This window comes from Opisthorchis viverrini (genome assembly GCF_000715545.1).
Source record: "Opisthorchis viverrini unplaced genomic scaffold opera_v5_114, whole genome shotgun sequence".
In the NCBI taxonomy this organism is placed as follows: domain Eukaryota; kingdom Metazoa; phylum Platyhelminthes; class Trematoda; order Opisthorchiida; family Opisthorchiidae; genus Opisthorchis; species Opisthorchis viverrini.
In genome coordinates this window covers 917,456-938,744 of record NW_008751769.1, presented here as the reverse complement: position 1 = coordinate 938,744, position 21,289 = coordinate 917,456, and the positions used below count along the sequence as shown (strand labels likewise).

The 21,289-nt window shown below is 46.0% G+C and overlaps 1 protein-coding gene across 1 annotated transcript in view; it reads left to right on the top strand.

The window, feature by feature from the left end:
- The window catches only part of T265_05797 (hypothetical protein), a gene marked incomplete at both ends in the record, with an annotated part of 16,915 nt that extends 4,098 nt beyond the window's left edge, over positions 1-12,817 (top strand). The window contains 3 exons of the mRNA XM_009170891.1: positions 8,926-9,016; positions 9,057-9,365; positions 12,014-12,817. Of these exons, the coding sequence (XP_009169155.1) occupies positions 8,926-9,016; positions 9,057-9,365; positions 12,014-12,405 (792 nt within the window). The remainder of the gene's footprint in view (positions 1-8,925; positions 9,017-9,056; positions 9,366-12,013) is intronic.
- Positions 12,818-21,289: the final 8,472 nt, after the last annotated feature.

Below are 21,289 nucleotides of genomic sequence, written 5' to 3'. Positions count from 1 at the left end.
ATTGATACTCCAAGGAAATTTAAATCCGACCACGTACAGGATACCATTATTCTTTCCACTGACTTGGGTTCGGAAGCTCCGGGCATCGCCTGTTGATCGTGTGTTGTTGGATTATTAAAGTTTGTGTCCGAGGTTCTCGTCTTCTTACTATTCGCCGTGCTAGGAGTCTGTATCAAGCAACATAGCTGGGGATAGAGTATTGCCACAATCCGCATTATCATATTGTTTGCTCGCTGCGTGACCGAACCGTAACACGTTCGCAACCCAGAAACATCGGGGTACATCGAGTTAGCCTGTACCGCTTCTGTCTAGACGATATCGGCCATGATTCTTGAACTACTGCAGCTGCTTGCACCTAGGTTGGTGCAGATCTCAGCTCCACAGTTGAGCCTTCGTTTGAGTGTATCCATGTAAATAGTCACCTCTGTGGAGTACACCTTCTGGAGTCTTGCCCTCGTTCGATGTCAGTTTTCACAGAATTCTTAGATAACCCTGACCAACAGACTTTCTGTCTCACCATCATTATTAGGTGAGACCTGTTTACTTGCCGTTCACCGATTCAGGGAGATGGGATATGTAGCTGCGCATTGGAGGCGACAGCTGATACAATGATGCGTGATGGAAAAGTTGCCGGTAGACTTCTCATTGGAGAGATTATGAGGGGAGCTATGCATTGAAGGCAATCCCTCGGATGCAGAAGCACAATGAGGGTACGACTCGGTCGTCTGACAGTGTCTCCAACCATTGATGCGGCTCGTCCCGGGGTCCTCATCATGGGAGACGACAATGACCAACGCAACTGAGTTTGCTGGTAATGGCGTGCTTACTTCGCTCCCAAACCATTTTTTGACCATCGCTGGATCATTCTACCTTTCCCGTAGTCGTGCGAAGATAGCCTTTCGAGGAATTTAGTCTACTGGCATACGGAGCACGTGAACAAGCCAGTGCAACCTATGGAGTGCGATCAGTTCATTTATCGTGGGCGAGCTATCTCTTCCAAAAGCCATTCACCGCAATCCAGTATTACTGATCCAGAGTTTCCACGACTAGGAAAATACCACACAGGTAGCGATGGTCAAACCCTGAATCTTTTGACGTCCTTAGCAGTGACCCTTATGATAATATGAAGTGAATGGCCGCGTTGTAAACTCTTGACAGATAGGCTGATGTCACACCTGTGCCACAGGTGATGCAGGTTCACTTTAGTTGCTCTGGCGTCTCCAGTCCAGATGGAAATATCATCTTTCACGAATGTTACGGGTACCAAGGTAAACAAATGAGTCTACTGTCCCAATCGACTCCTCCGCAAGCATTAAATCATGGTTCAAGCTACTTCAGTCTTGCAGGAGTACTTTACACCTCGATCATGCCAAACCGTGAGGCAGAATTATTTGGGTTATTTAATATTTGCATTACGACGTCAGATTCAAGAAGGGCTATGCCGTATGCATACTCCATATTGGAGCGAATGCTTTTGACGACCTCGATCCCACACGCATTAGAAGCTGGTAGTGGGTCTTCCATAATTCGACGAAGTGCTACTTCAGTCTTGCAGGAGTACTTTACACCTCGATCATGCCAAACCGTGAGGCAGAATTATTTGGGTTATTTAATATTTGCATTACGACGTCAGATTCAAGAAGGGCTATGCCGTATGCATACTCCATATTGGAGCGAATGCTTTTGACGACCTCGATCCCACACGCATTAGAAGCTGGTAGTGGGTCTTCCATAATCGCATCGACGAAGTTGAAGGGGAGAGGTGAAGGATGATACCGCTTGATGAAGTGAATTCAGGCGAGAGCTGTTCGTAGACCACGCGTCCGCAGAGTTGGCATACATCGGATCAATAATTTGTGCGACACCTTTGCCTTGTGTATTCTACCATATTGTATCTGATGGTTCACAAGGTCAGAGGCAGCGTTCACGTCAAGAAAGGCAACTACTGTTTAGCGACAGAAACAATGTCGCTGTTCTGTAATTTGCCGGAGTGAAATATGAACAATGCATCCTCTTGCCGGACTGAACCCAGCTTGGTACGGATCTGTCGTCAAGAAAGGCAACTACTGTTTAGCGACAGAAACAATGTCGCTGTTCTGTAATTTGCCGGAGTGAAATATGAACAATGCATCCTCTTGCCGGACTGAACCCAGCTTGGTTTCCACGGATCTGTCTCTCCTGTGTTCATTCAACTTTCGAAAGATGAGGCCAGAGCGCACTTGCGATGCCATAGCTACTAGTCTAAAGCCACGGTGGTTTTACACAGCGTCTGTGTACCCTTTTTGAAGACAGGAATAACTGTAGGTATGCTCCATTTTACAGACACTTTTTCTTCACTCCATACCGCACCAAAGCGTTTTGTTAGGTAGGTCACCAGAGATAGAGACCGCCTGGTGCTGGTGCCTTCTCACGTTACAGTTCGTACTTCTTCCTCTGATGTTCAAACGTATACACTGTCCCTAAGGATGTGTCGCAGGAGGCCAGCTCATCTTTGCTGTCTTTTTTTGCCAGTTACTGACCTCCTTTTTCACTTCTCGCTTCACTGGCCGTTTTACTGACGCCTTCGGGCCTCGATAACATGACATCATTGTTCAACACCGATGCTTCACTTACGTACAACTATGGTTTTTTGAAAGTCTTATTGTAAAGAAAAGAATAAAGGTGGACGAGGAAAGGACTTGGTGCTAGCTTACTACAAGCATTCCGAGGTGCAATCTGGATAGAAATTGCCAAGAAGAACGCCACCGACATCGGTTGGCAGCCATATCTTGCAGTGTCTGCAACCAGGTACAGTGGGGATCACGCGGTCCCCATCCTGGAGGGCAAGTAGCACTGACAGCACACAGGCGTTTCGTGATCTTCGTACTCAATTGCCACGTGAAGGGTTGGCCACCTCTTTGCTTCTCACACTCTAAATTGGGCATGGAAAACAGCATTCTCTTCGGCAAACGATGGTTAGGCATACGCAACACATCCCCCAACCAACGCAGCTTCTGGTGCTGGGCACATCCTTCAATAGAAGTACCCTTTGCACAACCGAAAACTCGCTTTCTAATTGCCCCGTTACGGATACGCCGGCACAAACCCACACGAGCTATGGTTCTGAGACAGCGAATGTCGAACACCTGAAGACGTCTGAGTTCTGCTACTCGAACAGGCCAAGTCTCGGCCATACGACAAAACAGCTCACACTGTAGCTCGATACACACGTCCCTTGAGATTAAGGAATACACCACTCTAAAGGCGGTGCATGGCAGGTAGAAACGAGAACAAGAAAACGCCTGAAGGATGTTACGTGTGCGGGTGTTGGTATGCGTTTGATGGCGTTGTTGACGAACACGGCCGCCGAACAGAGGTCATGCTGATCCCCCTGTGGTTACCACACTCACTACGAGCCCCTTTTTCAAACACGGGCACTACCACCGACTCACTCTCCGTTGTCCGGGACCGTCTCCTTTTCCCAAATGCAGGCAAACAGATTAGACAAGTATTGACTGAGGACAATGCGGGTGCGAGGTCATCCAGGAGCTCGGTGGCGCTTGAAAGAACTTATACAGTCGTAAACCTCCGAGGCCGTAGGTGGTTCCACGTCCAGGGTTTTACTTCACCTGTGGACTCCAGATGAGTACCAGCCGGTGGCCACGACAGCTGTTGTCCGAAGTATTCAGCCCACCGTTTGAGGCGTTCTTTATTCGAGATGGTCGTTTCATTCTACTGCTTGATGGTTTCACTCACAGGTGCTTTCCGGGACGCGGTCACACGGATCAACTGGAACCTTCGGGCATTACCGGCTTTTTGGGCCTCTTCCATTTCTTCGGCTTCCTGTGTCGGCTCGCACGCTTACTTTCACTGGACGTCTGATAATTCCTCGCACAGGGTTATTTTCGGGACCGGCTGGGATATTTCTCCGAGGTTTAAGCAGTGCCACTGTTCGGTCTGATGTCCGGTGCTCGCGTGCGCCTACTGGTGCCGTGCCACAGGCAAAATTCCCAGCGCCATGCAAGGTGGTAATCTCGTCCCTGTATGCGTTCACATCTGATGTTAGAGCATTTGGAAGAGACTGTAGAAGGCAATTCTGGTGAAATCGTCTAAAATCCGGATCTGCCAGTCTCCTAGTTGCCAGGCCATTTGTCTGAACCTTACGTGGCCCAGGGAAACTCAGGAAGAAGCAAGGAGTGCGTGGTCGGAATACACAAACGTGTCATAGAACGACCGACGGTCAGTTATTGGTCCGCGCCATCAGTAGCTGATGACAACGCGATCGATTTGAGTTTGCGGCCGGCATGCCGTTGTAGGACACCACGTTGCCAAGCGAATTCGGCTATTTCGAAAGTTGGTACTGCAGAAAACAGATTGTGTTCAGCACACAGCTGAAGCTATCGTTCATTATTGTCCGTACGTACCGATCTTACCCCGTGGCATTGCAAACAATACTAAATAATCTAAATAATTCTGCCTCGCGTTTTGGTATGCGCTTCACACCTGCAAAGTGTAAAGTTCTACTGCAAGACTGGGTGGCCTCGAACCCTAACCTCATGCTTGCGGATGAACCGATTGAGGTAGTAGACAAATTTGTTTACCTGGGCAGCTGTATCAGTGCCGGTGGTCTGGCGAACGATGAAATTACCATCCGGATTGGGAAGGCCAGAGCAGCTTCTGCAAACCTACGTCACCTGTGGCGTAGGCGTGACATCAGCTTCTCTGTCAAGGGTCGGGTTTACAATGCTGCGGTGCGCTCCATATTACTATATGGATCAGAAACGTGGCCGCTGCGCGCCGAGGACGTCAAAAAACTTTCAGTGTTTGACCATCGGTGTCTTCGGAGCATTGCCCGAATCTGGTGGGAACACCGGATCAGTAATTCTGAGGTACGTCGAATGGTATTCGGGAGAAATAACTCACCCTCGATAGATGAACTGATCACACTGCATAGGTTGCACTGGCTTGGCCACGTGTTGCGTATGCCAGTCGACCGACTTCCTCGAAGGGCTCTTTTCGCCCAACCATGTGAAGGGTGGAAGAGAGCCAGAGGCGGTCAAACAATGACTTGGCAGCGAAGTATGAAAGCCATTACCAGCAAACTCAGCTGCGCTGGTCACTGCCGTCTTCCTGGATGGGGACGCTTGACAACCCACTGACAGTGCTAGATTTATGCACCAATTTACCAGCTCGCGCGTGCAATGCGCAGCTACCTACCCCCTCCCCCAAATCATCGGTGAACGAAACTGTGGCAGCTACAACCAGTGTACGACCAGTACGGGGTTCTTACAGCTGACAATGATGATGATGATGATGTACGTACCGAGTTCAGTCCATGTCGAACTCCTGAGTCTCAGATACGCTAAGCCTGTCCACGTGTATATTCGCATATGCGGCAACCACCACGATATCCGAGGTTTTAGCTCGCCAAAGAAGAGCATTCAGGGCGTCGTAAAACATTTTTTGACGGCGTTGAAGCTACAGTCAGTTGGGGCATAAGCGGACATGACAGGCAGACAGCGATCAGCTTCCCGTTTGAGACTGCTTCACAGACGTTGTCAGACGAACCACACAGAGGCGACTATCAACAGGTATCCACTCAAGCAAGGATACTTCCGCCCGGTGAATTAGGACGACACTAACCCCTGCACATCCAACCGCAGCAGCCTCTGGATCACCAGAGGTGCGCAGCCGGAAGCGAGTGGAGACTGACGGGGCGGTTAGCTCAATCATTGTGCTTCTATCTTGAATTCTCGTTTCTGGGACACAGCACACATCGATGCCAAGCGAGTCCAGTGTTATTGCAAGAGCAGCTTGTTGAAGGCGGCCAGATATTCTGGGTGTCGAGGCTTGAAGATTGCTTTGGGGATACCCGAGGATGTCGGCGCCATGTGGCGAGCAGATGTTGCGCGCTAAACCGATGTATGACGAACAGAGTCATCAGTCCTAAGTGCTGGGCCTGCAAGGAGAGAGTCATCAATGGGATGGGAAGGAAGAAAAAGTATGTGAAAGAGAAAGAAGGAGGGCGTCAGCGGTATCCTGTTTTTGCTTATCCGCCCTGTTGTATTCAGCGAGTAAGGCGACCCGGTTTGTGGTACCACGTGACGGCCGGCGTGGCATGAGAGTAGTTATCCGTAACTGTCATGGTTGTGCATGAGCTGGAATACTGTCAGGACGCCCACATCTAGACAAGAGGACGATTAAGGTCCTCAGCCAAAGCCTTTGGCTTAAAGACCTGACCGCAAGGCAGCGGTGTTTGACGGGAAATGCAAATACATTACCATTTTTACGGAACAAATTGCCATGTGTTCCAACCCCCAACCTGTAGCTCGAATGATCAAGACTCCAGCTTCCGGACTGCCGCATGCGGGACTTCCGAGGCAGGATCACCTGCACCCCACACAGAAAGACGTGAGGATCAGACGAGTCATTTTTCGTTTCGCGTTGTCACGTCATGATATGTCCTTCGCGAGCATTTCGTTAACAATGGAAAAATTTCTGTCGTAGACGGTTGTCTGGCCTACGTGATACATTGGCAGGCTTTACACGCTGCTTGATCTAATTGGACTCATTACCCAGTACTCCCTCGACCGCTTCATTACGCCTATGCTGCAACAAGTTAACATCCGCTATTGTGCAGAAGTTACAACGATTAAACTTTTAGACACATTTGAGGACCAGATTTTACGGCATAGGACTGCTTTCGTGGTCGTTTGTAGACGTGTCCATCTAACTTCACTGATATTTGTCACCCCACCTATGAGTAATACTGGTGCTCTAATGATGCGTGTGCATTGGCTCCGTTTGTCACGGTGCGGTCACGGTTTGTGCAGGCACAGATAGGTAATCCTGTCAACAAACCAGAGCTCATTCTGAAGCTCCAAATGTGTGTTTGGGAGTACGAAATCCCGAAGTAATGCTCCGCGTTGTCAATCTGTTGAATGTGTACTAAAAAGGGATCACTTCCGATGTCCTATTAAGGGTAGTTTATAGGGACACATTGTTGTCAAACAACAGAGTAATGTTATCTGCATTATCAGTCCTACAAATCTGGCTCCAAAGATGGTTGTGACACCAGAATTCACGATTTCTTTTTGGGAAGTGTCAGCAGCGAAGTTGGAGCAAAGTGGGGAAGGAGACAACCCTGACTAACCTCGTTGACTGTGGGAAATTCAATGAACTCAGTTTCAGCTGTAAATCGTGTACCATGGGCACATTAGTTCCAGCCGCTACAGTTTTGGTCACCGGAAAGTGGGAGAGTTTGGGACATACAGCCAAGTAGCGGAGGCAGTGGCATGTTCAGTTATTTCGGGAAGTGGGCATCTACGCATTAAAGACGATAATTCTGATGCATCAATGCCACCGACTGCGCGATATGACCATTTCTGCCGGTGTCATTAACCGTTCGGGGGTACCCATTCAGGAAGGCACCAGTTGTCGATCCGACTAGGTTTACCGGTTAGTGTCTTCATACGTCGTTTCCTTGTCATACACTGTCCAACTCTCGGTCGCTTCCATTCCGCACAGAGCTGGACGAAAAGAGCTCTGCCGGGCAGACGGTTTTCTTGTATGCGGAATACATGTCGTAACAGGTGTAACTCATGGAGCGGGAGAGCGTTGTGTGGGGCTTTTTGGATAGCTCATCGTAAACCCTAACACGGCGAAAAGTATGGGATTAAATAGCTCGAATAATGCTCGGAAAATCCCAAGGCATTCCTCTTTGGTCGATTTTGTGTAGAACATCCAGCCTGTCCACGAGGTGGTGGGATGTAGCGACCTTTCAGTGCCTGACTTTCATGACACCAGAAGAAAGCACGAAGGATGGGACTCTGCCAGGTAGCCTAAGCCTAGACAGTGGAACTCGAGAGACAGATGTCGGGTTCGAACCATGGACCTTCTGGTCAGTGAATTCGCGCTCTAACCACAACTAACTCGCCCCCGTTAGAGTTACCATTTAATTAGTTATTTCTTTGGATGCTAGCTTGTCTATTGTTGTCGTTAAATAAAACAGGAGGGAACGTGAAGAAAGATAAGATGTGTCGGCAGCAGTTATGAGCTCGACTCAGCTCAGTTGTTAACGTGCGAAGCTATCAGCTATCAACTGAAATCTGGCTTTTCCGTTACTCATGTCTAGGTTAGTGCGATCTGACAACGGGCGAGATGGCCCAAGTGGTTAGAGCGCGAGTTTACTGACCGGAAGGTCCGTGGTTCGAATCCGACCTCTGCCTTTCGAATTCCCCTGTCTAGGCTTGGGCAACGTGGGAGTATCCCAGCCCTCGTGCTTTCTTCTGATGACATTATAGGTGACGAAAAGGTGCTACAGCTGAAAGATTATCGTTATCTTCAGTGCGGTCTGTAATTGTGTGCGGCCTAAGATATTAACAGAGCACCCAGAAAACGATGAGTACCTTCAACCAAAGCCCGTGACTCAAAAGAACTGTCCTGTTCTATCGGATGACATACTTTCAGCTACTGGTAATTTTCTCGCTGTCAGTGTGTTACGCCGTTTTCACCGTCACTGCGGTTAGCTTGTTCATGTGCATGTGCTCGAACCGCTTTGAACTGCACCTGTGACCATCAGAAAAGTGGCGTAGCAACTGGACGCATATCATGCTTGGCACATGGTTATAACTCACCTCGTTGAGCCGTAATCGAGGCGGCTAAAGTTCAGGCTTACTACCCAGTCATTGCTTGTGGAGAGCGTCTCAGACTTCCATATTTTCCCCGAAAAGGCTTAGGAATGAGACTTCTCGTCCCGTAACTTGTGAGGAAATCCAGTGCTCTCTATGTGAAGTAAAAACACCCTAAGGGCTGCTTGTCTCAAGGCTTTCTAGGTGAAAAATTAGTCATTTTGTTCTAAGTTCCGTACATGTTATTTTATTTCTTTTGAAAGCATTTATAATTTTTGTAAACTTGTCCTCACGTTTATTCTGTTGCTTTATGTAGACGAACGCCATGTCTGCTAGCGCCCGAATCAATCAACTTCAACATGCAGATTTACCGACAACCCTTGGAGTATCCGACTCAATTCACCAAGGTTTGTTGCGGCCGGTTGATCTTTCATTCTATTTTTTTAGGGTCCACTCTACATCCATGGGATTCTCAGGGTAATATCGGTACGAATACTTCAAGAACTCCCATAGGATCGAGTGTTATTAACTCAGTTCTTCAAAATTGCTTGAATACGCCGTTGTTAACAGATTTCAACAATCGACCTTCAAACGTGCTACATCCACATACGGGTCCTATCATCAACTCGCTGACGGCTCCAAGACGCCCTATTGTGAAAGCCCAACAGAATACTCCGATTTCACTCGGGTCACCTTTATCGCACATGGGTGTCACTAGCCCCAATGACACGGCAGGGTTTGATGGGTATACTCAGAGTAAGTGTATTTTTCTTTTTATTTCGTCAATCAATAGTGCACTACATGGGAGGGGCAAGCCTTCAGAAAATCTTATCGAAAGAGGAAAGCATCCCATTAACAAAACAAAAGTAGACTAATTACCACCGTGATCGATAGCATAACATCAATGTTCAACACACGCTTCGCTGGCATGCTAAGATAGACTGAGCTGAACAATCCATTTGATGAATTGAAGATTATCTAGGGTCAATGCACCCGTTAACTTATTGTGTCGAAGACGTTCACGCATATTTTCCATGCACTTTGTCGCAAGGGGTTTTATTCTCCGAAGTCCGCGACTTTGTCGAAGGTATCTGAGAGGTGTATTTGATGCGTTTGTTTGGGCGGTCTGGTTGTTGTTCACCTCATTGACGTCAGGGGTGAGCCGGTTATTGAAGTAGTTTATGATTGGGTTCACTGGTCTACTGCCACCGTCCGAAACAGCAGAATCCTTCCTCACTATACATCCTCACAGAGCCAAGTGACTGGATTTTCATCCACTTCATGAAAAATATATTTCCTTGGCTTACACCTCATTCTTCTGGAAGATTGAACACGTTGCAGCATTTTCGGCTCGTTGAATGACAGTCTGGAATGATCCCATTGGAGGACGTGATCTCATCTACCTTTTTTTCTTTTTTTTCCAGCCCTACGCTAATCGCCTCAGTTTTCGACTGATGTTATCCATGTGTTAGTACACATGCCCTCTCCGGCGTATTATGATCACCCTTAGGGAGCGAAAACGCTGGTTCTTTTCCAGAGAAGATTAATCGTAGGGATGGGTGACCGGATCTTTTTACAATCTAAGCGTCTACCCTATTTTTTGTCTAATTCGGCTGTGATCCTTGATTTTAGAGAAACCTCACCTTTTTGCATATCAGAATCATGGCGAAGCCATCCTATTGCGTCTTCAAGCAAGTTATTCTCAAAAACGGACCCCTTGAGGAGTGTAAAAATGGGTTTAGCCGTAGCACCTTTTCGGTGCCTCGCTGTCATGCAACCCGAAGGAAGCGCGAGAGCTTGGATACTGCCAGGTTGCCCAAGCCGAGACGCAGAGGTCGACTTCGAACGGAGGGGTGCAAAAATATATCTTTTTTTCATACACAGAACCTTGTGGACGTGATCATCAGCGTCTTATTTTGTAGTAGTGAATTGGAGGCCTCTGATGCGTACTTACTACGTTGCTACTTTAGTGTTTCGTTGCACCAGGTGTTTCAAATGTTTTCAAATGTTTTCAAATGATAATGCATCGCCAATAACTTAGCCGCATCACTCATCTGGAACCCACAGTTAACGTAGGACCCTGGACAATGAACGTGTAGCCTCCTACGGCTTCGGGGGTTTATAACTGCATATGTTCTGCAAAGCGCCACCGAGCTCCTTATCCGGACGACCTCCCACATTGTTCAAAGATGGGAGTGAAGTTCTCAATCAGCGCTTGTCTGATCTGTTCGCCCGCATTCGGGAAAGGTAGACTCTCTCAGACACCTGGGAGCGATTCGGTGACACTGCCCATTAAAAAAAGACGTTCGTTGTGACTGTGGTAACCACAGCGGGTCAGCTTGACCTGGGTTGTATCGAGACTGTTGTTCTCACTTGTGCTTCATCGATTTATGTAACTCGAGAGCAGCAAGCGGAATTCTTGCCTGGCAGTATTTGCGTGGACGTTTCGTGAGATAGATAACAGACGTTCATTTGTAACGCCCTTTCGGTGTTTACCTGCCATACCACCCAAAGTAATCATGAGGGCTTCCGAGGTACAACGGACATTCCGGCCGGTAGTTTGCGCTCTAACCATTGAACTGGAAGTATGCGAGAGCATCGTCCTCCACGAAGTTCGCTCTACTTTTTTGCCTTCATTTAATCATACCAGTTTTTTAAAATAGTGCACAAACTCCGGGGGACCGACACATACAATAAAGATTGTGCACAATCGGCTGAAACAAAGGTATTCGTGAAGTCCGTGATAGGCATACGTGAAGGCTGTAGGTTATCGCCTCGTGGATATCATATCCACTGTTTGTGGTCGATTGTGGACGATTGCTGTCGTAGCATCATCAGTTAGACTTTCAGTCTTTTGCAGAGTTTGATTCCCTTACAGTAAAATGGTACTAAAAGGCGAGGATAGTAAGTAGGAGGCGTTATTAAGTTGGCTTAGTGGACTGACTATTAAGCGGACTGTTGCACCGAAACCGTTTTGTTACTCCCAGTCAGGCTCTGCTACGATCAAGAAACCTATCCCGCACGCGATTGGCCAGAGGATCGGGCCTTTTGCCGGTCCAGCAGGTTGTGATCCTATGGCGTCCGTTCAGTGCTGAAAGTTTTGTGGATAAATGAAGGTGAGGTAGTTTTTATATAGATATGGGTCGTAAGGCCGGCCTGGGTGGGTTGAATTTCCGGCATGAATCTCCTAGCAACAAATCGCTCACTGTTCAAGTATCGGATTGACTTAGACCACATTGCACTCAGTCTTCGTGCACAATACTGTCGTCCGTATTTTAACCTTTGTGTAGATCGAGATTCTTGAAACTTCACTCTTAGGCGACAAACTCCGTATTTAGTTGTTTGCTGTGTTACTCCATTTCTCGCTTTATCCGTTTCAACCTTCAAATAATCTTCTTCCACAGACATGGATCGGCGTTTTTTCCACCTCCCTGCAAGTTCGCACTTTCAAGTGCCTGGTGAACCTTTGAATGCTGGAGACAAACCACAACTAAGTAACTTTTTCCACACTGGTGGTGATGAATTTTGTATCTCTACTCCATGCGGAGCCCACCTTGGTCAACCCGTGAATGCGCTCACATCAAGCAATAACAACAACTCCGGCTCCGTCTGTCTTCCTGCGAAAATGCGCGCCTCAAGACCACAATCGGAAAACAGTTTTGCATTTTTTTCCCAGTTGGTTGACATGGATCGTTCCGGCGTCTCATCGTTGGGCTGTCCTAAGACATCCTCCGCGTTCAATCATTTATTGAGTGCTAGCATGAAGGCAAAAACATTGGAAGAGATAGAACACTAACCAGGTGCTGACAGACGACCCTTGGCGGTTCCGATTAGTCCTTTATCGCAGGACTACACCTTGTTTTTTTTGAGTTTACGGTGCATTCGTTTCTCAAACTGTATAACATTAGGTTCATTTGTACATACTCGCATCCTTTTCAGATGTCCCTTTTCGGACGTACAAACTCATACCACACTGGTCTCAGATAATGCGCATCTGCCCTCATCTTGGTGCAGGCGCTCAATCTGTGATCGGGACTGCAACTATGCTTCCCCAGGACTACACCATCTACGGTCTGGTGCGAAGACATTAAGCTGAAGGTTCTTCGAGATATATTTTGTTGGGTGCCCACATATTTTCACCACGTTTCACATTATTTACTGGTTGCTTTATTAAACCTCTGATTTTCAACTTTGGTTCTATATTTCGCTCATGAGCGAGAGTGTGTATGCCCATATAAAGCAGCCGAGTTGCTACGTAGCTGCGCGTTCTGTTTATGGGGGTTGTCATTTTCTATATGTTGCACGTAAGTTTCGCTTCGTTCTCACAACTTACCCCCGACGTTTGATTCAGACTAAGTTGTATAGACTGATGTTAGTCAGGCAAAGAAATTCACCAGCACACTCCAAGTCCACCGGTCTTTCCTCAGGTGCCGATTCGACTTTTGTGGTGTTTGTTGTGTTCGAATTCAAGAACAAGGAACTGGTGAATTCCACCAGTCACGGCAAAACAAGATAATTCACACATTAAGGACATGATCGGGCCTCAATTTTCCATGCGAATAGTTGTAGGAATAGGAATTGCGACGCGTCTTAAAGCAGGGTCAAGAGCCTTTTCAGAGTCGGAGAATGCGACGTCTGTTGATGGGTAGTAATCTTGGACTTGCTCATGCCCCTGATGTAATAAAAAAGCTGTTCAGTCCGCCACCCCCCCCCCACCGGATCGAATTCTGCCTGTTTCTCCCAGACTTGTACGTATGCCAGGTATCACAGTACTGTGGAAGTTGGTGGTCGTTTTATGGCACGTATAGAGGTTACATCTCTGTGTTTGGAACGGAACTTCGACTACCTCTGATCGACCATACGAGAATTGGTTTGTTCCAATCATCTAGAGCACTTTCTTGTTCCCAGTAATGTTCTGCAAATGTGTCAAGATGGGACAAAGAGCGAGTGCTCATCTGGTCCAAAAACGTGATGGCTTCTCAAGTCCTAAGTGCGCACTACTACGCAAAGCGAGTGGAAAACTAAGTTAACAGACTACGATTCAACTCGAACGGAGCTAGTCGAATAACAGACGTTAGCACATATATTCGTTCCGATAGTACTCTTGGAAAATATTCTGCCGTCGCATCTTGAATTAGAGTGTAATCGTATCCACGGGACAGCGAAATGGGGTGTCTTCATTGGGTGTAAGGTTGTCTCACGAGGAAAATACCGTTTTAGAACGGCAGAAGTGTGGTTCGTTAGAAAAAGTGAAACAGTGTCGTACACGAGAGCTTCAGCGGGAATCCAGTCCAGTCTCCCGTTAACACTACATTAACTTGCAAATTGTTGCAATTCGCCAACTGGTATTACACGTGTTTGACGGAAACCCAGGAACTGCGCTCATCAGGTGCGTCCCACCACGGGTGAAACTAGTCTGCGTAAGGTAGGTGTTCAGCAGCCTCATGAATATTGTGTTACATGAACGTAATAGGCACAACAAAACCATGGAGGTGTATTAGAAAAAAATACTGGCATTTTATATGGACACAGGTGGCTCATCAGGTGTTGTTGCTCTTGCAAATCAAAGCGTTCAGGATCTTAATTTCTGTCAGCGCCAAAGTTGAACAGTTTTCTGTTGGCAATCGTATCTACTATTCCTTTCACGTTTTACAACCAGCGGATCTGTCTTTCCAAGATCAAGCAGTTTTGCTGCTGCTTTTTCGCTTCATCTTTCATTCTCTGAAGAGATTTTATTTTAAAGTAAAGATGCGGTTAGGTCCCAAAACGTGTATCCCAAACAACTCTTCATTAATGGGCGTACAGTAGACAACGAGGGCATATGGCGCTACGCATCCTCCAATAATCGGATCGACCTCACCATCTGACTACCCCCTCGAATAACGAATTATCAGATGGGAGTTTTGCAGGTCTGTAGTATTTATTCTTCCTCTGAGCTACTTATGGGCTTCTGGTAGTCTGAAGAGTGACCTCCCAGCACAGGCAGTTACAGAATGAAATTTCAAAAATTCCCGCATTTCTCACTATCAGCGAACTCTGCAGTGCTTTACAAGGGGGCTTGTCAAGGTATATCAACCCTACCTTGGCTCAGATAGCCACTGCTGGATATCACGAGGGAAACTTTGTCGTAGGGCCTCCGAACGAGTCTTCGGAAGCCACTGGATCCTAGAAGTGTCGTTATCACTCCTTAATTCGAGGCGCTCCGTCTCCTGGGACTAAAAGTACAGTCCGATTGGATAGTCGATTAGACAACAACTCAAACAGGGTCTTTGTTTGGACGGGAAGGCGTGGTGGAACCAGAAAATTTCAGAAATATAGGAGACCAGTTCTGTTGGAAATCCATTATAGCTGTTCCAGCTAAACTGCGAAACAATCCCAAGGGACTTCCACGAGGTAATCGAAGGTGCTATTGGAAACTTGATGTATGGCACAAGTGAGTCGAGCGTGTGAACAACGCTCGAATCAGAAGCGAATTCTCAAAGCTTAGGGGCTGCTTATAGGGCAACTGTAACTAGGGTCTTGACTATGGTTACGATATTTAGAATTTCAGGTGACCTCAAAGTTTCGATCACCAATTTTTCCGTAGCATAGCGAGAATCAGCCGGCTGCAGGGAGTACATGATGTAGTAGTAGATATGCGGGTACTTTGATGAATCCAACTCGTTGAAGAAACGGAGTAAACTTACCAGGTTAAGATAGTTGGGGCAGCTATTGCGTGCGTGTAACCACCGCCTACGACGCTGTTCCTATTCCGAGCGATCGTTAACAAAATACTTCACCAGGACAGGTCGTGAACGAAGAACGTAGTTGGATTGAGTGCTGGGACATATTCGCGCCTTCTTTGTAGGGACCCACGTGGTTTTGGGCTCCCCAGAACATAGCACGCAGTCGACCCAGTTGTTGCGGATGTCATCATTTTCTAGCTAGACCGTTTAGCGGGAGTTCACCTAACGTTCTGCGTTTGGCTTAAGTCGGGCGAGGTTCACAAGGGCCGCTGGGTTGATTCTGCTTATGGCGCCTAGGCTGATAAAGCTAGAGGTGACAACCCTTAATAATAATGGTTCACTTTAAGTACCGTTTTGGTGCCTCTCTGCCATGCCACATGCAAGTAGCACGAGGGCGTTAATGATTCCAGGCTGCCCAAGACAAGGTAAGAACTGGAGATGCAGAGGTATGTTTTGAACCCCGGACCCTCTGGGTACTCTATTCACACCTTAACTACCGACAACTCTCAAGACAAGTGAGGGTTCCCCCATAGTTACTCTCGAAAATCCATGTTTACTGGGTCTGTAGCTATTCGTTTTACGCTCCATGCAACGTGAATTCCATTTCAAGTGTCAAATTCATTCTTTTTTACGGTACTAGACCATACAGTGTATTTGTCCTCTTCTTTGTTGACGATATGGTGTCGGTTTTTTGTCCTACTTCGCTTAATTGAGTACATCAGTGTATTTCAGCAATGGTCCGTTCCACCGTGGTCCGGTGAATAAAAACTATGATCCCCTCAAATAGGGATTAGTTCGGGCTCTATGAACTCAACTGGTGGACTGATGGGTAAACAGCCAAATCCCACAAAAAGAACTGCCAAATTTCCCTCCTTTTGAGTATCCAGTTGGCAAGAAATGCTTTGGGTTTCAAGATGGACTGGTTTCATCCGGTCGAACATTTTGTGCGACCATCCCATGTAATGTAGAGCTGTGAAGACTACCGTGTCGTGACAAATGACGAAGCAGAGTACTTTTTATGTGCTTTCTACTGAAGATCTGCTTGAATCTTACCATCCCAAATGGACCCTACCACTATAGACCGAAACGCCAATTTGTGCACCATAAAACCTGGTTGGTTCATCTTACCACCAGAGAGGGACAAAATCAGCTGCTTAGCGATGTTAAGATTTGGTTTGTGTATGTGTCCTATGTACAGTGTCACTGCAGATAAACGGTGGTCTTTACATTCACCACTTTATTTTAGCCGAATCCACCCCAATAACGGTTTACTTATACACCGTTTAGTACTTAGCTCATATCCTGGCCTGAATTTATGTTCCGCGGTTATTGGACTACACAGCACATCTTCAGCGTTTAGAAAGCAATTCTTTGGCACCATGTTTTGGTGCCATCACTCACCCAATTCATAGAACAACTGTTAGCACTTTTATAAATTCCCAAGTTTTAACGTAAATTGTCACAACCGTTGTACGAGGAGAAATCACTTCCCGAGAGAGGAAGTTCCCGTCTGTCTTTTCGATTGTCATTATGTCCAGTTGATCTGTTAAGCAGCAAGTTTGCTACGGCTTGTTTCAGTACTTATCAAGCGCAGTAGGTCGTACCTCCCATTGAGGAGTATTTCAAGGATACGAAAGTAATCGAGCTGACTATCTAAACATTGATTTTTGCTCTGATTCAACAGATCTCGAAGAGTTTCGTCTTAGTTTCACTACCTTTTGAAGACGTTTTTCGCTAAAGTCGTCTCCCAACCACCCAGGACTGGTGGCAGAGGATATGTGGTCAGACCATATGTGTCATACTGCAGAGCGCGTTTGATTCTGTTTGGTGTCTATCTGTGTAGCTGCAGTGCACAGGTATCCGTTTTCTTATCTGTCACATCGAAATATGCCGATAGATCCCAGCACCCGAAACAGTTCCCCCTGCATTTGCTCCGATCCGTGTATGTGGTCAGCCGAACTCTCCGTATCTGGTGAACCGTAGGGTGCAATGGAAGAGGCCAACTCACTACCCATAGTTGTATCATACAGGCAAGTTAGACAGCTGAAACTCTGTAACTGAAAGGCAGCCCGATGGCTTACGCTTACGGAACGAACCGGGGCATGCACGGTGGCTGGTGTTAGACAAAAGTAGGTTTTGTCTACGTTCTTTGCTGAAAATTACACCTGGGACTCTGGAACGTGATGAGCGTTATGGCGGGTTGTCTGGAGATCCATATGAAATACGCATATGATGCGGTAGAAAGCATTTTGATACCGTTTAGTACGGCACAACAAAATTCGATAGAACTGGGCACAATGCAGTGAGATGTAGAGATTAAGGAGTTAATCTGAAAATGGAGACATGGAGTGGCTAAGCACAATGTTCCCTTAAGTTGGGGCAGTGACACCTTCCTTGATAATACGGAGAGATTTCTGCCGCTGAAACTGAAAATGTACGGAGGACGGATGTGACTTGCGTGTGTACCAGACGTCTCATCTCAGAGTAATGCCCGAAGCACTTCCATGAAGCACAAGCGGGTTTCCGAGCCCAAAACGACTAGTTTAAAGTGGTAAAAAGTTGCGACCTTCACCTGCGTGTCTACCACACTCAGCGCAAACTCCGCAATGGCAATAACAGTAACTCAGTTTAGGAGTGAAAATGGCTGCATGAACGAGAAACTGACAGGATGGCAACATTCTCAGCGGCGCCTTAGGTTTGATACCCACAAACTGGTACTTGATATAAAACCCGGAGGGCCGAATTCGGCTTGACGCAATGATTTAAGACAACCAAATGTTCGAGAACGACGCTGTCTCCTTTCTATCTTCCTAACCATCACGCCAACAGTAGATGTTCTCTGATTCTCTACGATGATCGTCCGGTCGTCTTTTGTCCGACGTATCCGGCTGAACATGGATACTGAAATGGATTGTTTTTAGTTGATTGACCGCTAATGTCCTTCCCCTTCGTTCTGTCTAATAAGTTATTACGGATTTGAGCATGAAACTGAACAGTTCGGAAGGAATTCTTGTTGACTTGCCGATTTGAGGCCTCGGCCCATTATTGTCTTACTTTCAGTTGTGCTTTTCGGTGTGCCTTTTATGCGTCACATCTAGGTATGAATCATTGACCTCGGCGTAAGTCCTTCCTGTCTATCAGACATACCCTAGATGTGCAGTCTGAAACCTTAATGTGTGAGAATTAGATGTGCATTTGTTGATTAAAGTGATGCCAACTGATTAACAACCATGGAGATTTCCTGCAGTGCTGATTCCATCGTTCTTGAAGTTTAGAAAACACCGTCAAACGTGATACGGGTCACCAGTTGCCTGTGAAGAAGGTTGAAAGAGCTCTCAATATTGAATTGCTTGGACACAACAAGTTACCTAATAACTATGAAATTAGCACAGTAATCCTAGCTGCCATATCGTTTCCGCTGTTCGTCTTTTGATCCTACATATACGTCATCCCATATTTCTGATGGCTCAGATTCTGAATGTCGCAACCAATAATTTCCGTTCTTCGTATGCACTCCATATCTTAACTAAAGAGGTGGGCATATATGTACCCCCTTTTGCAAGTCAGATATTTAGACTGGGATACAGATTGGGGCAACAAAAAGCAATAAATCGGGGGCCAGAATGGAATGCCCTGTGTTCTTTTAGGAATCTTTCGACTTTTCTGGGGAATGGGCCGTGAAAAACCATTAAAATTTTTCCGCACCCGACATTAATTTTGAAATGGCTGAAATTAACATTATTTTTAAGGCGTATTGCTCGACCACATGACACCCATAAAAAGCCCCTTCTCATGCAGGAATCTTGGTCGACCTGAGGGGAATGGACTTTATCTCGAGGTGGACTATTAGGATGGGGACTTCAACGGTGTCGTCCACCCAAAGAGATCACTTCTGAGACAGCTATATTTATAATCCGAGGTATTCTATTAGCTTATTGTGGGTATTCCATGTATTTTCCGGGTTAAATTAACTTGGACGAGGAATGATTAGCTAAGTGTGTTGAAGTGTGAATAGTTCACAATTACTTGAGAATTATGGGATATCCAGAGGATATTGCCCTTGGTTTTACTATTTATGTACCGCCTTTGCCCACTGTACGCACTGTTTACCTAAGTTGATCCTTGAATAACCCTTTTCTCGTGCGTGACATCCTCTGTCGCGGAAAATCAAGACCCAGTTATGTCGATCTCTCATTTAAGAGATCGAGAAAACAAAAGCAAAATGGAGCCTTGTTTTTTGTATTAATCACTATCAGTCTATGTTTTAAATGACAGTGTTCGGAAGAGATGGCAGAATACAGTCCGAAGTCACATGGGTATTACAGATATAAGACCTTACTTTTCACAGACACCTATGTCATTGTTAGTCGTCTGCATTGTGTTTAGCTGCTCACAGATCAAACAATAGACATTGTGTCCCGAACCTAAAAAACATGTCTTTTGTACCTGAGATATACTTTTATTTTCAAAATTTCCTGAAGATTCCCTTCGTGTAGACATCATGTGGATATTTTAACAAGAAATGGATATGTATCTTCTAAGTCTTGTCTAGCTATTTACCCAACATCCGGTGACAGTCAATTTAGCTACTCACCTGTTTCGTTTTTCAATATTGAAGGTTTGTGAATGCCAGGGATTTCCGGCTTGAAATCGTTTTAAATTCCAGTGGAGAAACTGAGTGAAATCAACTCCATATATAAATAGGGTACGCAATTTCACATCAGGTCAAGCGAGTAACTGTTATTTTTTGCTTTGCATATTGTATGTTTAGAATTCAAACCCCGGTATGGCCCAAATTATGCATTGCGTTTGATTTCCAGTACGTGGGATACTCGAATTCACTGCCACCCCCTTTTGAGTTAGATCAACCGGAATAGTTGTGTCAAGGCAGAGAGAGGTCAACATTGGCTTCAGTAGAGTAAAATGCATATACGGCAACAACAGAACGAGCTGTCACGTTGTACATATCGTAGAAAAAATGTGGGTGATACTTGATTGTATAGTAAACCGATCGACTAGATGACCTCAGACCATACCCGTTTTTGGTTCGGTAGGCCACAGATGCAGCCAAGCAAGTTCAGCGTCAATTGAGAAGAGCACATCACGCAAAGGTCAAACACGTATTTTCACCTCCCCTTGTATGCGCTTATATCCACGCAGTATGTTGTGTTGATGGCAGTCTGGATCAGCATATGGGAGATGGATTTATCTCGGATTTATTTATCGCTAATCCTCTGTGAGCTGCTTTAACTGACAAACCAGGCTGCTGGTGATCCGTACATATCCCGCCCTATTATAATCAGGTGACTGATAAAGTGCGACAAAATACAAGTTATGTGTACAAACCTGCATATGCTGAACGATCAAGTGGTTTCCAAGTCTGACCTTGAGAATAAACTTGTCTTATTTCAGTGAAATTTGAAATTTCAGTGAAAGTTGACGTTTCATGTCTAGATAAGCTGAGAGAGGTTCTGCTCAAGTGCAGAGAATTCCGGCGAAATACTCGTCTGTGCTATTGTTGTTTGTCTAGGCGGATATGAGGAATTCCCCTAGATTGACTGAGAGCTTATTTCAACTTTTACCTCCCGGCATGAAGTTGTGTACTAAATAAAAAGCTTATAAAGATTAACCTGTATGTTGCTTCCAATCGATTACTGCAGTTGTCCTCCCCGTGTATATGTATGTGGATACAAAAACGTTATCCTTAGGACCTTTCTGGCCCGCATATGATGAAAATTCAATTATGTGTACTCCGAACCCCATGTTCTGTCAACTAAAAGCATGGTGGTTTTCATTGATCTTTGAGTAGTGTCTTTCCAAAAAGTAAGTAGCACAGTTGGTCCTTCCATTTTTGGACTCTAAGCATGCTTCTCTTAATGGACAGCTTTTCAATACGGATAACTTTATTCACTAAAAGAACATTTATGTTTGTATTATGCCTTCTTCTTTCCTATT